This window comes from Haliotis rufescens, unplaced genomic scaffold (genome assembly GCF_023055435.1).
Source record: "Haliotis rufescens isolate VD_foot unplaced genomic scaffold, xgHalRufe1.0.p SCAF_17, whole genome shotgun sequence".
NCBI classification, from domain to species: domain Eukaryota; kingdom Metazoa; phylum Mollusca; class Gastropoda; order Lepetellida; family Haliotidae; genus Haliotis; species Haliotis rufescens.
The window spans coordinates 19,139,638-19,152,411 of record NW_025963857.1 but is presented as its reverse complement, the minus strand read 5'-3'; the positions used below and the strand labels follow the sequence as shown (position 1 = coordinate 19,152,411).

Here is a 12,774-nt window from a genome sequence, read left to right as displayed (position 1 = left end):
ACAGGGTCAGTGCATGTCAACCATACGATACGATCCCGACGCAATAATGTCTACAAGAATGAAACATTTATTCAGTTTTACCAATGGCTGAGCACAATTTTGAAAATAAATAATCAAGTGTAAATGTTTCAGGAATAGTCATACCATTTTGACAAGTTGCAGAGATTGTTTCACAATGATATGGATGCCAAATTCTGATAAAAAGAAGTCCTATGAGGCATACATTCACCTTTAACGACTTTGAGCCAATTCCAAACCTCATGCTAATGGATTTGACGTCATCAAGTGAACAGCGAACTGTTGGTGAACTTGAATACATGACACCTTTTTTTATAGATAGCAACTTCTTTTATTCTTTGTCACGACGTTTCAGAGCGACTTCTTGCGCCTTCACCAAGTGAATGCATATTAAAGATATGGTGAACTGTTATAAACATCGCTAGGATTAATTGTTGAGGACAATACACCATAAACACCTGAGAAATGTAATATTAAAAACTGAGAAATGTAATTTTAAGATCTTTGATAGGATTCCAGCTCGACGGATATCTCTCTCATCCAGCCAATGTTCTCGGCAGTCTGGTCGAAGCGCTCCAGTATCGGGGAGGTGGACAGAAACATGCCGCTCTCTGTTCTCGTAGACATGATAAAGTCAGATATCCTTGTAGCCATGGTGGCATACTTCTTTTCCTTGGTGATGGCGGCCACGAGTGATGCTCCGTATGCAACTTTGTGACTTTTGATAAAGGTGTAGAGCGACTCTCCACACGAGTAGGCGAAGTCAAGATAGCTTCTGGCTCCTTCCAGGTAACGCTTTGTACCTGCAGTGAGATGAGTTCAGTTAGATTAATATCTTCATTAAAGTTTCTTCATGAAGCAATTCCACTCAGAAACAAAATATAAACAAAGAGGACCGATCATGTTATATATCCTTCGCACAGTTGGTATGTTCTTTCAAGAGAGCACCCCACCAAGGATTAATTATAGCGAATTTTCACCGTTATTTTTCGAAGGTTCATAATTTTCGTAATGATTTCCCTATCGCGCGATTATATTTATCCCGCATCATACGAGTCGACCAACACGACGCCAGAACGCTGCAATTTGTATGATGCGTCTTTCTCTGGTCTAATAACACATTTTTTCCTTACTTACATAACTTTTATTTTGAAGATATTACTCTATAAACATAACCAAATAACTATATTTCTGTGTTTTGCGAGTTCATATTTCATTACGTTCGATACATAACATATTGGAAATACGAACTTGAGTTAGCCAGCAAGATTGCAGGAAACCCAGGCTGTACTTACCGGTGGCAAGATAGAGTTTAGCCAGCAAGATTGCAGGAAACCCTAGCTGGACTTACCGGTGGCAGGGTAGAACGTATCCAGCACAATTGCAGGAAATCATAGCTGTAATTTCCGGTAGACAGGTAGCGTTTAGCTAGCAAGATTACAGGAAACCCTAGCTGGACTTACCGGTGGCAAGGTAGAGTTGAGCCAGCAAGATTGCAGGAAACCCTAGCTGGACTTACCGGTGGCAGGGTAGAACGTATCGAGCACAATTGCAGGAAATCATAGCTGTAATTTCCGGTAGACAGGTAGCGTTTAGCTAGCAAGATTACAGGAAACCCTAGCTGGACTTACCGGTGGCAAGGTAGAGTTGAGCCAGCAAGATTGCAGGAAACCCAGGCTGTACTTACCGGTGGCAGGGTAGAACGTATCGAGCACAATTGCAGGAAATCATAGCTGTAATTTCCGGTAGACAGGTAGCGTTTAGCTAGCAAGATTACAGGAAACCCTAGCTGGACTTACCGGTGGCAAGGTAGAGTTGAGCCAGCAAGATTGCAGGAAACCCTAGCTGGACTTACCGGTGGCAGGGTAGAACGTATCGAGCACAATTGCAGGAAATCATAGCTGTAATTTCCGGTAGACAGGTAGCGTTTAGCTAGCAAGATTACAGGAAACCCCAGCTGTACTTACCGGTGGCAAGATAGAGTTGAGCCAGCAAGATTGCAGGAAACCCTAGCTGGACTTACCGGTGGCAGGGTAGAACGTATCGAGCACAATTGCAGGAAATCATAGCTGTAATTTCCGGTAGACAGGTAGCGTTTAGCTAGCAAGATTACAGGAAACCCTAGCTGGACTTACCGGTGGCAAGGTAGAGTTGAGCCAGCAAGATTGCAGGAAACCCAGGCTGTACTTACCGGTGGCAGGGTAGAACGTATCGAGCACAATTGCAGGAAATCATAGCTGTAATTTCCGGTAGACAGGTAGCGTTTAGCTAGCAAGATTACAGGAAACCCTAGCTGGACTTACCGGTGGCAAGGTAGAGTTGAGCCAGCAAGATTGCAGGAAACCCTAGCTGGACTTACCGGTGGCAGGGTAGAACGTATCGAGCACAATTGCAGGAAATCATAGCTGTAATTTCCGGTAGACAGGTAGCGTTTAGCTAGCAAGATTACAGGAAACCCTAGCTGGACTTACCGGTGGCAAGGTAGAGTTGAGCCAGCAAGATTGCAGGAAACCCAGGCTGTACTTACCGGTGGCAGGGTAGAACGTATCGAGCACAATTGCAGGAAATCATAGCTGTAATTTCCGGTAGACAGGTAGCGTTTAGCCAGCAAGATTACAGGAAACCCTAGCTGTACTTACCGGTGGCAAGGTAGAGTTTAGCCAGCAAGATTGCAGGAAACCCTAGCTGGACTTACCGGTGGCAAGATAGAGTTTAGCCAGCAAGATTACAGGAAACCCTAGCTGGACTTACCGGTGGCAAGATAGAGTTTAGCCAGCAAGATTGCAGGAAACCCCAGCTGATAGAAGAGATTAGGTGACTCCTTCCGCTTGATCCGGAAGAAGACAGTCTTGTCTTCGGGCCAACCGGATCTGATTAGTTGACCACTGCTGTCCATCTTCATCAGGAACTCCTCGTCCAGGTTAGGTTGGATGTCCATGAATCGGATCAGAGTGTCGCCAGTGCTGCAGGCTACCTCCATATCTAGCGGGAATAAGGCAAGGAATAGAATGTTGGACAGAATGGAATTAGCGTTGGAGTCATGGTTTCACCATCAAAGTCATGGTTCAAAGTGCCTCCTTACTCACTGACACTTACGTTGTAATGGATGCTACTGGTAGAGCTGGACGTGCTTAGACCTTTCGCGATCACCTGGCGTATCACTATTTTCCAGAGTTCCTTTCTTTTATTTTGCATCTCAACCTTTAACGCCCCATGGAAATTGTTTCGGTAGATATTCAAGGCTGGTTATTCTCTGGCGTTTTGAATTCATATCATTGAAGCTTATTGATATCGAATACCACCAGAATGTTCAAAATGGGGATATTTCAAAACGGATTGTTGTAATTTTGTAATATTTCCAAAGAAAATGATTATGGGTTTACGTTTAGAAAAGATGAAGCCATAGTAAGGTATCACAAGGCATGGTTACAATTACTTACTAATAACACTTCAAACAAGGACATTAATCAGTGTAGCTTCTCGCCAATATAATCCAATAATAATACATGTAAACTATAAACTGATAAATGAGTGTTATTTGTAATCAACCTTGCATTCTCTCATGACAATAAGAATACCCAGGATTTGAAATAGACATGAATTTTGCTATATTTTGAATTGACATCAAAAAGAAAGAGAGAGAAATGTTTATATCTAAAATAACGTAATGATAAATAAGAACAGGTAATGTATACGTATATTCTCGGATATAACGATCTCCGGGCCCGACTAATGACGTCCCTTTTTAAACACGTCATAGAGTGAGTGGAAAAGTATTGTTTTACGCCGCTTTTAGCAATATTCCATCAATATCACGGCGGAGGGCACCAGAAATGGGCCTCACACATTGTACCCATGTCGGGAATCGCACCCGGGTCTTCGGCGTGACGAGCGAACGTTTTAACGCTAGGCTACACGACCGCCCAAACACGTCAGAGAACCAACCTCCACAGAAGAGTGCCGTGTATCCAAGATGCCCACACATGAAAGCACAGAGGCTCTGTTCTAGTGTGTCCACGTCCGGGTTATAGGGCTGATTCCAAAGGAAGCCCTTCTGTACAGGGTCATAGAAGGTCCTGATGTAGTTGAAGGCTGGGACGGAGATGTCGAACCTGCCACCCCTCTGAGCAGCCACCGCGATCCACCCGTTGATATAGGGCCAGTTGTATGCAAGGAGGGGGTTGCAGCATTTCCTTTCCCATCCCTTCTTCTTGGGGTAGGAGTAGAAGTCACCGTTAGGTTGGAGGACGTTCTTCTTCACGTGGTCAAAGATCTTGTTGGCGATTTCTTGCTTGCCCCACAAGAGGAGTTGTGTTGGTAGTTTGTAAAGGGCAGAGAACTCCCCTTTAAGTTCTTCTTGTTGATAGAGAGCGTTCTCGTCCATCTGGGAAATAAGGCAGTTGACTGCCTTCAGACTAGCATCCCGGTATTTCTGAGTGTCCATGATTGGCTGGAACATAGTGTATTGTCATGAACATAACAAGTATTCTAAGATTGGTTTGTTTGTTGTTTATTTGTTGTTTAACGCCACACTCAGCAATATTCCAGCCTTATGACGCCGGTCTGTAAATAATCGAATCTGGACCAGACAATCCAGTGATTGACATCATGAGCATCGATCCTAGCAATTGGGATACGATGGCATGCATCAACCATGTCCGCGAGCCTGACCACCCGATCCCGTTAGTCGCCTTTTTACGACAAGCACAGTCGCCTTTTACGGCAAGCATGGGTTGCTGAAGACCTATTCTACCCCGTAACTTCCTGGGTCCCTCTAAGAGCAAAGGTCACATTTGTATATATCTTTGGCAGGACAAATGTTCTTTGTCTCTGTCATGATTTAGAAAAAAATAAAACATAAAAGGGGAATTAAGCACAAAATCATGTCAACATGAAAAAGGTTCGTTTATAGTCCGTGTTGGCTTCTACAACACGTCTGCTGAAGTACCATTTTATTTATGGTGTGTCACCTACGACCTGATTTTACTATCACTAATTTTACCATGTATACTCTACATGAACGTACTCTTGATAAACTGTCTCAAATCTCAACATATATTTCAAGGATAAAGGACATCTGTCTTGAGTTCTGTGTGACCTGCCAATACCCGGATAAAGGACAGTTGTCCTCACTACCGTATGGCCTACCGATGCCCAGATAAAAGGCACCTGTCTTCAGTGTCGCGTATCCCACCAATACCTGGATAAAGGGCACCTGTCTCCAGTACCTTGTGGCCTGCCAATACCTGGATAAAGGGCACCTGTCTCCAGTACCTTGTGGCCTGCCAATACCTGGATAAAGGGCACCGGTCTCCAGTACCTTGTGGCCTGCCAATACCTGCATAAAGGCACCTGTCTCCAGTACCTTGTGGCCTGCCAATACCTGGATAAAGGACGCCTGTATCCAGTACCTTGTGGCCTGCCAATACCTGGATAAAGGGCACCTGTCTCCAGTACCTTGTAGCCTGCCAATACCTGGATAAAGGGCACCTGACTCCAGTACCTTGTGGCCTGCCAATACCTGGATAAAGGGCACCTGACTCCAGTACCTTGTGGCCTGCCAATACCTGGATAAAGGGCACCTGTCTCCAGTACCTTGTGGCCTGCCAATACCTGGATAAAAGACACCTGTCTCCAGTACCTTGTGGCCTGCCAATACCTGGATAAAGGGCACCTGTCTCCAGTACCTTGTGGCCTGCCAATACCTGGATAAAGGGCACCTGTCTCCAGTACCTTGTGGCCTGCCAATCCCTGGATAAAAGACACCTGTCTCCAGTACCTTGTGGCCTGCCAATACCTGGATAAAGGGCACCTGTCTCCAGTACCTTGTGGCCTGCCAATACCTGGATAAAGGGCACCTGTCTCCAGTACCTTGTGGCCTGCCAATACCTGGATAAAGGGCACCGGTCTCCAGTACCTTGTGGCCTGCCAATACCTGCATAAAGGACACCTGTATCCAGTACCTTGTGGCTTGTCAATACCTGGATAAAGGGCACCGGTCTCCAGTACCTTGTGGCCTGCCGATGGATAAAGGGCACCTGACTCCAGTACCTTGTGGCCTGCCAATACCTGGATAAAGGGCACCTGACTCCAGTACCTTGTGGCCTGCCAATACCTGGATAAAAGACACCTGTCTCCAGTACCTTGTGGCCTGCCAATACCCGGATAAAGGGCACCTGTCTCCAGTACCTTGTGGCCTGCCAATACCTGGATAAAGGGCACCTGTCTCCAGTACCTTGTGGCCTGCCAATACCTGGATAAAAGACACCTGTATCCAGTACCTTGTGGCCTGCCAATACCTGCATAAAGGGCACCTGACTCCAGTACCTTGTGGCCTGCCAATACCTGGATAAAGGGCACCTGTCTCCAGTACCTTGTGGCCTGCCAATACCTGGATAAAAGACACCTGTCTGCAGTACCTTGTGGCCTGCCAATACCTGGATAAAGGGCACCTGTCTCCAGTACCTTGTGGCCTGCCAATACCTGGATAAAGGGCACCGGTCTCCAGTACCTTGTGGCCTGCCAATACCTGGATAAAGGGCACCTGACTCCAGTACCTTGTGGCCTGCCAATACCTGGATAAAGGGCACCTGTCTCCAGTTCCTTGTGGCCTGCCAATACCTGGATAAAGGGCACCTGTCTCCAGTACCTTGTGGCCTGCCAATACCTGGATAAAGGGCACCTGTCTCCAGTTCCTTGTGGCCTGCCAATACTTGGATAAAGGGCACCTGTCTCCAGTGTACTTACTCTACCAATACCCAGATGAAGGGCACATGTCTCCAGTGTCGCGTTAAAAAAGGCGTGGCTTAATTAGCACAGCTAGCTAGGCCAGCAAGCTGATAGGAAATTACTACCAGCGTGGCACGTTTCCTTAGCTGTTGTATAATACTGGTATGGATTCCATGTATGTTACGAGTATGGCGAGTGGGGGCTTGTCAAGTTTTGTTTGTTTGTTTATTTGTTGTTTAACGCCGCACTCAGCAATATTCCTGCTATATGACGGCGGTCTGTAAAATAATCGAGTCTGGACCAGACAATCCAGTGATTGACATCATGAGCATCGATCCGAGCAATTGGGATCGATGATATGTATCAATCAAGTCAGCGAGCCTGACCACCCGATCCCGTTAGTCGCCTTTTACGACAAGCATAGTCACCTTTTACGGCAAGTATGGGTTGCTGTAGACCTATTCTACCCCGGAATCTTCACGGGTCGGCTTGTCAAGTAACCTTGATTTAACGAGAACTATATTTGTCTGACCTTCAGTCTCACAACAACATGTAACTGCAGTAGATTATTTCAAAATGTATGCCAGCAGTCAGTCCAGCTATCATAAAACACCCAGTCATGTGTATAGTGTAGAGAAACATATAAGCAAGTGGCACGGATACACAGAGTCTATAACATGTCGCTTCATACAGCGGGATATTGTGATTTGGAGGAAATATACTAAACAAACGGTCGAGTCTGAGTTTTGCTATCACTTGTAATCCATGCGTCCAAGATGGAGACAATCCTGATTATTTCCGTCAATTTTTTCGGTCACGGGGAGGCGTTCACTTGTACTTCTTCAGAAATCACCAATTCATCTTCCGCGATACATTCACATTCCATGACCACTCGAAACCCATTATCACTGTCAGACTCGAACACATGAGCAAGTTGTGCGCTGGACACCGCGACGTAAGTACGCTCGATGCTTCATCATTTTAAACACAGATCAACGAATATTTTAAACACAGAAAGGTCTCACAACAAAATACATGAAAGTACCGAAATGAGAACAATAAACGCATTTTCAGAATTAGCATGCTTCGCTTTGAAATTGATAGGACAAAAGTGCAAATAAACCTTATTTACGCGCCGCTTTCGATGTTTTGAATACGATATTTGCATTAACAATGCTACGATCTAGCCAAGTCTGCCAAGTTGTATATACTCATGAGGATTGCACTTTAAGTTGTTCGTGGAAGCCCACGAATACAGCTGAACAGTGATGTCTGACGTGATGACACAGTTGTATTGTTCACGGAAGCCCATGAATACAATTGGAGATGTTTGACGTGATGACACAGTTATATTGTACATGGAAGCCCATGCATACAGCTGAACAGTGATGTCTGACGTGATGACACAGTTATATTGTTCATGGAAGCCCATGAATACAGCTGAACAGTGATGTCTGACGTGATGACACAGTTATATTGTTCACGAAAGCCCACGAATACAGCTGAACAGTGATGTCTGACGTGATGACACAGTTGTATTGTTCATTGAAGCCCATGAATACAACTGGTGATGTCTGACGTGATGACACAGTTATATTGTACATGGAAGCCCACGAATACAGCTGAAGAATGATGTCTGACGTGATGACACAGTTATATTGTTCACAGAAGCCCACGAATACAACTGGTGATGTTTGACGTGATGACACAGTTATATTGTTCACGGAAGCCCATGAATACAGCTGAAGAATGATGTCTGACGTGATGACACAGTTATATTGTTCATGGAAGCCCACGAATACAGCTGAACAGTGATGTCTGACGTGATGACACAGTTATATTGTTCACGAAAGCCCACGAATACAGCTGAACAGTGATGTCTGACGTGATGACACAGTTATATTGTTCACGGAAGCCCATGAATACAGCTGAACAGTGATGTCTGACGTGATGACACAGTTGTATTGTTCACGGAAGCCCATGAATACAGCTGAACAGTGATGTCTGACGTGATGACACAGTTATATTGTTCACGGAAGCCCATGAATACAGCTGAACAGTGATGTCTGACGTGATGACACAGTTGTATTGTTCACAGAAGCCCATGAATACAGCTGAACAGTGATGTCTGACGTGATGACACAGTTATATTGTTCACGAAAGCCCACGAATACAGCTGAACAGTGATGTCTGACGTGATGACACAGTTATATTGTTCACGAAAGCCCACGAATACAGCTGAACAGTGATGTCTGACGTGATGACACAGTTATATTGTTCATGGAAGCCCATGCATACAGCTGAACAATGATGTCTGACGTGATGACACAGTTATATTGTTCATGGAAGCCCGTGAATACAGCTGAACAGTGATGTCTGACGTGATGACACAGTTATATTGTTCACGGAAGCCCATGAATACAGCTGAGCAGTGATGTCTGACGTGATGACACAGTTATATTGTTCATGGAAGCCCATGCATACAGCTGAACAATGATGTCTGACGTGATGACACAGTTATATTGTTCATGGAAGCCCGTGAATACAGCTGAACAGTGATGTCTGACGTGATGACACAGTTATATTGTTCACGGAAGCCCATGAATACAGCTGAGCAGTGATGTCTGGCTCTATGACACAGTTATATTGTTCATGGAAGCCCACGAATACAGCTGAACAGTGATGTCTGACGTGATGACACAGTTATATTGTTCACGGAAGCCCATGAATACAGCTGAACAGTGATGTCTGACGTGATGACACAGTTATATTGTTCATGGAAGCCCGTGAATACAGCTGAACAGTGATGTCTGACGTGATGACACAGTTATATTGTTCACGGAAGCCCATGAATACAGCTGAGCAGTGATGTCTGGCTCTATGACACAGTTATATTGTTCATGGAAGCCCACGAATACAGCTGAACAGTGATGTCTGACGTGATGACACAGTTATATTGTTCACGGAAGCCCATGAATACAGCTGAACAGTGATGTCTGACGTGATGACACAGTTATATTGTTCACGGAAGCCCATGAATACAGCTGAACAGTGATGTCTGACGTGATGACACAGTTATATTGTTCACGGAAGCCCACGAATACAGCTGAACAGTGATGTCTGACGTGATGACACAGTTATATTGTTCACGGAAGCCAACGAATACAGCTGAACAGTGATGTCTGACGTGATGACACAGTTATATTGTTCACGGAAGCCCATGAATACAGCTGAACAGTGATGTCTGACGTGATGACACAGTTGTATTGTTCACGGAAGCCCATGAATACAGCTGAACAGTGATGTCTGACGTGATGACACAGTTATATTGTTCACGGAAGCCCATGAATACAGCTGAACAGTGATGTCTGACGTGATGACACAGTTATATTGTTCATGGAAGCCCATGAATACAGCTGAACAGTGATGTCTGACGTGATGACACAGTTATATTGTTCACGGAAGCCCATGAATACAGCTGAACAGTGATGTCTGACGTGATGACACAGTTATATTGTTCACGGAAGCCCGTGAATACAGCTGAACAGTGATGTCTGACGTGATGACACAGTTATATTGTTCGTGGAAGCCCATGAATACAGCTGAACAGTGATCAGGTTGCCGTTGTGTATGATCAACGAGGTGATGATTCCAAAACGGGTTCACGTTACACTCATGGACACTCTACCACTAGACCACAGAGGCAGTTCAACATAAAGACGGTCCTGTCGTGGGCCTAAATCCACCGTAGGATGTGAGGACACCCTGAACATTATCACAAGTATAAACAGTACAGTGTGCAGACAATGTTTAAAATAAGTTGAATATCAGTTGTGTATTTTTTACCGTCCTTGCCAATACATTCAAAACTGTAACAGTATATAAAATAATGTTGTCCTGTAATACAAGTTTAATTCACATAATCTTGATGAAAGCAAAGGCCTGTACTACATGCAGTCTTCTTGGTTCCTTTTAAGATGCAGAAGGCAGAGGGAGTTAGCTAAAAAGATACAGTTGTTGTGGAAACTGAACTTACCGGTTTGACCTTAGTGAAGGGCGCGTGCGTCCGCTCAGCTGAACTTAACAAAGACAACTAGATAAAGACTCAAAAGTAAATGCAAAACCACGAGGTGTCCCTCAAATTGGGTCACAAGAGAATGAGGTCATCTTATCAAGCATGAGACTATCACATTCTCGAAAAACAAAAAAACATGAACAAGGCCACTTGAGTGAGTGAGTGAGTGAGTAAGTGAGTTGGGTTTAACGCCGCTTTGAACAGTATTCCAGTTATATCACGGTGTGGCAGCTTGATGTGGAAGGAAAACCCGAGGTTATGCAGGTCTTAGTCGTTTACATTGGTGAAACCCACGAGCACGGGTATGGTGCTGACAAACCTAGAAACATAATCGGGGCGAACCGGGATTCGAACCCAAGGCGTATCCAAGGGACACAACCCTGCACAGCCAATTGTGGCGCCTTAAGCCCTGTTTATACGGCGGCATTTGCACACGTGTGTATTTTTTGCATATGTGCAAATTTGCTTATGTGAGCAAATTTGACCGTATGGACGCATTTACTCATGTGCAGATTTTACTCATATGAGTAAATTTGCACCTAGTTGGGACTAGGTGCAAATTTGCTACAACCTGTGAGTATATGCAGTTTAGATATACAAATTAGCAACGCTTAATCCTCATTGGTCAGAATGATACCAGTTGATGTCCAGACTTCAAACAGACCAGACCGTCAAAAATGGCCAGCAGAAAAAGAACAAATGAGGGCCAAAAATGTGGATCTGCATGGAGGACGATGAAACGAGATGTCTTTTAGGATTAAGGGAAGAGAATTGTTTTGAAGAACAACTTAATCCCTAAGGGTCTTTGCACAACGGACAGGTTCATCACCTCCATCCTGTATGCCCACTTATTCATCATCTGCGTCATCATTTGTGTCTTAATTCCACTCATCCCTGAAGGTTTCATTGACACTCTCACGTTATGCAAGACATTGCAACAGCCAATCACCGTGAAAGCAAACTCCACATCAATGTCCAATCGCTTTTGTAAGCATCTCCACCGTCCCTTCAAACGACTGAAGGCATTCTCTATCGTCATCCTTGCCCTGCTGAGGCGATAGTTGAATGTGGCTTGAGCAGGAGTTAGATTGGCTCTGTTGGAGAAAGGCTTTAAAAGCCAAATCTTTAATGGGTAGGCCGCATCACCAAGTAGTACCTCTGGCATATTGGAATCACCAACCTTCTAGTTCCATGTGGGGAAAAGAATGCCATTATCACCTTGAATGTAAATATCGGAATTGGCAAACACGCGGGCATCGTGGTCCTCGCTGACTGAAGCCCGGGACGTCATGGACATGATTGCGATACACAATGCTCAGATGGGGCACAAGGTCATCATCAACACCTATGCTGTCAATTGCTGTCAACACCAAAGAGATTACAGACTCTGTATTCTGCAAGCCAGTAAATGGCAATTGCTACCTTCTTTAGGACACCCAATGGTTCTTCAACAGTGTCTTGGGAAGGAGAGCGTTCACCTTCAAGTCTTCTGCAAATGAAATCCAATGTTTCCTTTCTCATTCTGAAGTTTTCTAGCCAGTCTGTCTCTTCAAAGTGCTGCAGAACAACCATTCCAGGAAACATTCCAGTCTGATCTTTTCCATAGCTATGACAGAAATGGATGGTTTTGACAATTTACTCCAAATCTGCTTATGGGACTTATACTTCGTATGAATGCACAGCAAATATACTTTTGCTCACATGTGTAAATTTGCATATGTGTGAAAAAATTGCATATATGCAATTTTTCGCCGTATAAACAGAGTATTAGACGACTGGGCCACCCGCGCCCCATCGAGGCCACTTGAGTACGACAATGGAAGTGTTAAAGAGATAAAACACTACAACTACAGTAAACTACTGTTATAACGAACATGCTTATAACGAACTAACGGATATAACGAACTATCTTTTTAGTCCCGACTATTTGCTGTAGGTATACTGTATATATG

General features: G+C 44.5%; 1 protein-coding gene across 2 annotated transcripts; it reads right to left on the bottom strand.

The window, feature by feature from the left end:
• Window positions 1-325: 325 nt before the first annotated feature.
• Window positions 326-10,921, bottom strand: LOC124138006. Of its 2 annotated transcripts, none has more exons than XM_046504510.2 (4): window positions 10,784-10,921; window positions 3,964-4,468; window positions 2,770-3,000; window positions 326-821 (listed from the first exon to the last, which is right to left on the bottom strand). In XM_046504510.2, exons 2-4 carry the CDS (start codon window positions 4,460-4,462, stop codon window positions 514-516), a joined length of 1,038 nt encoding a protein of 345 aa, XP_046360466.2. In that variant the 5' UTR covers window positions 4,463-4,468; window positions 10,784-10,921; the 3' UTR covers window positions 326-513. The 2 variants fall into 2 exon arrangements, with proteins under 2 accessions (XP_046360466.2, XP_048253628.1); XM_048397671.1 differs by lacking the exon at window positions 10,784-10,921 and adding an exon at window positions 5,219-5,974.
• Window positions 10,922-12,774: the final 1,853 nt, after the last annotated feature.

What these genes read in the sequence shown, in the direction of transcription:
- LOC124138006 (XM_048397671.1), bottom strand. Translation starts at nt 5,959, where the DNA reads ATGCAGGTATTGGCAGGCCACAAGGTACTGGAGACCGGTGCCCTTTAT. An exon ending in GACAGGTGCCCTTTATCCAG is followed by an intron (nt 4,469 to 5,218) that starts GTATTGGTGGGA and finishes ACTATGTTCCAG; the next exon opens with CCAATCATGGACACTCAGAA. An exon ending in CACGGCACTCTTCTGTGGAG is followed by an intron (nt 3,001 to 3,963) that starts GTTGGTTCTCTG and finishes TATTCCCGCTAG; the next exon opens with ATATGGAGGTAGCCTGCAGC.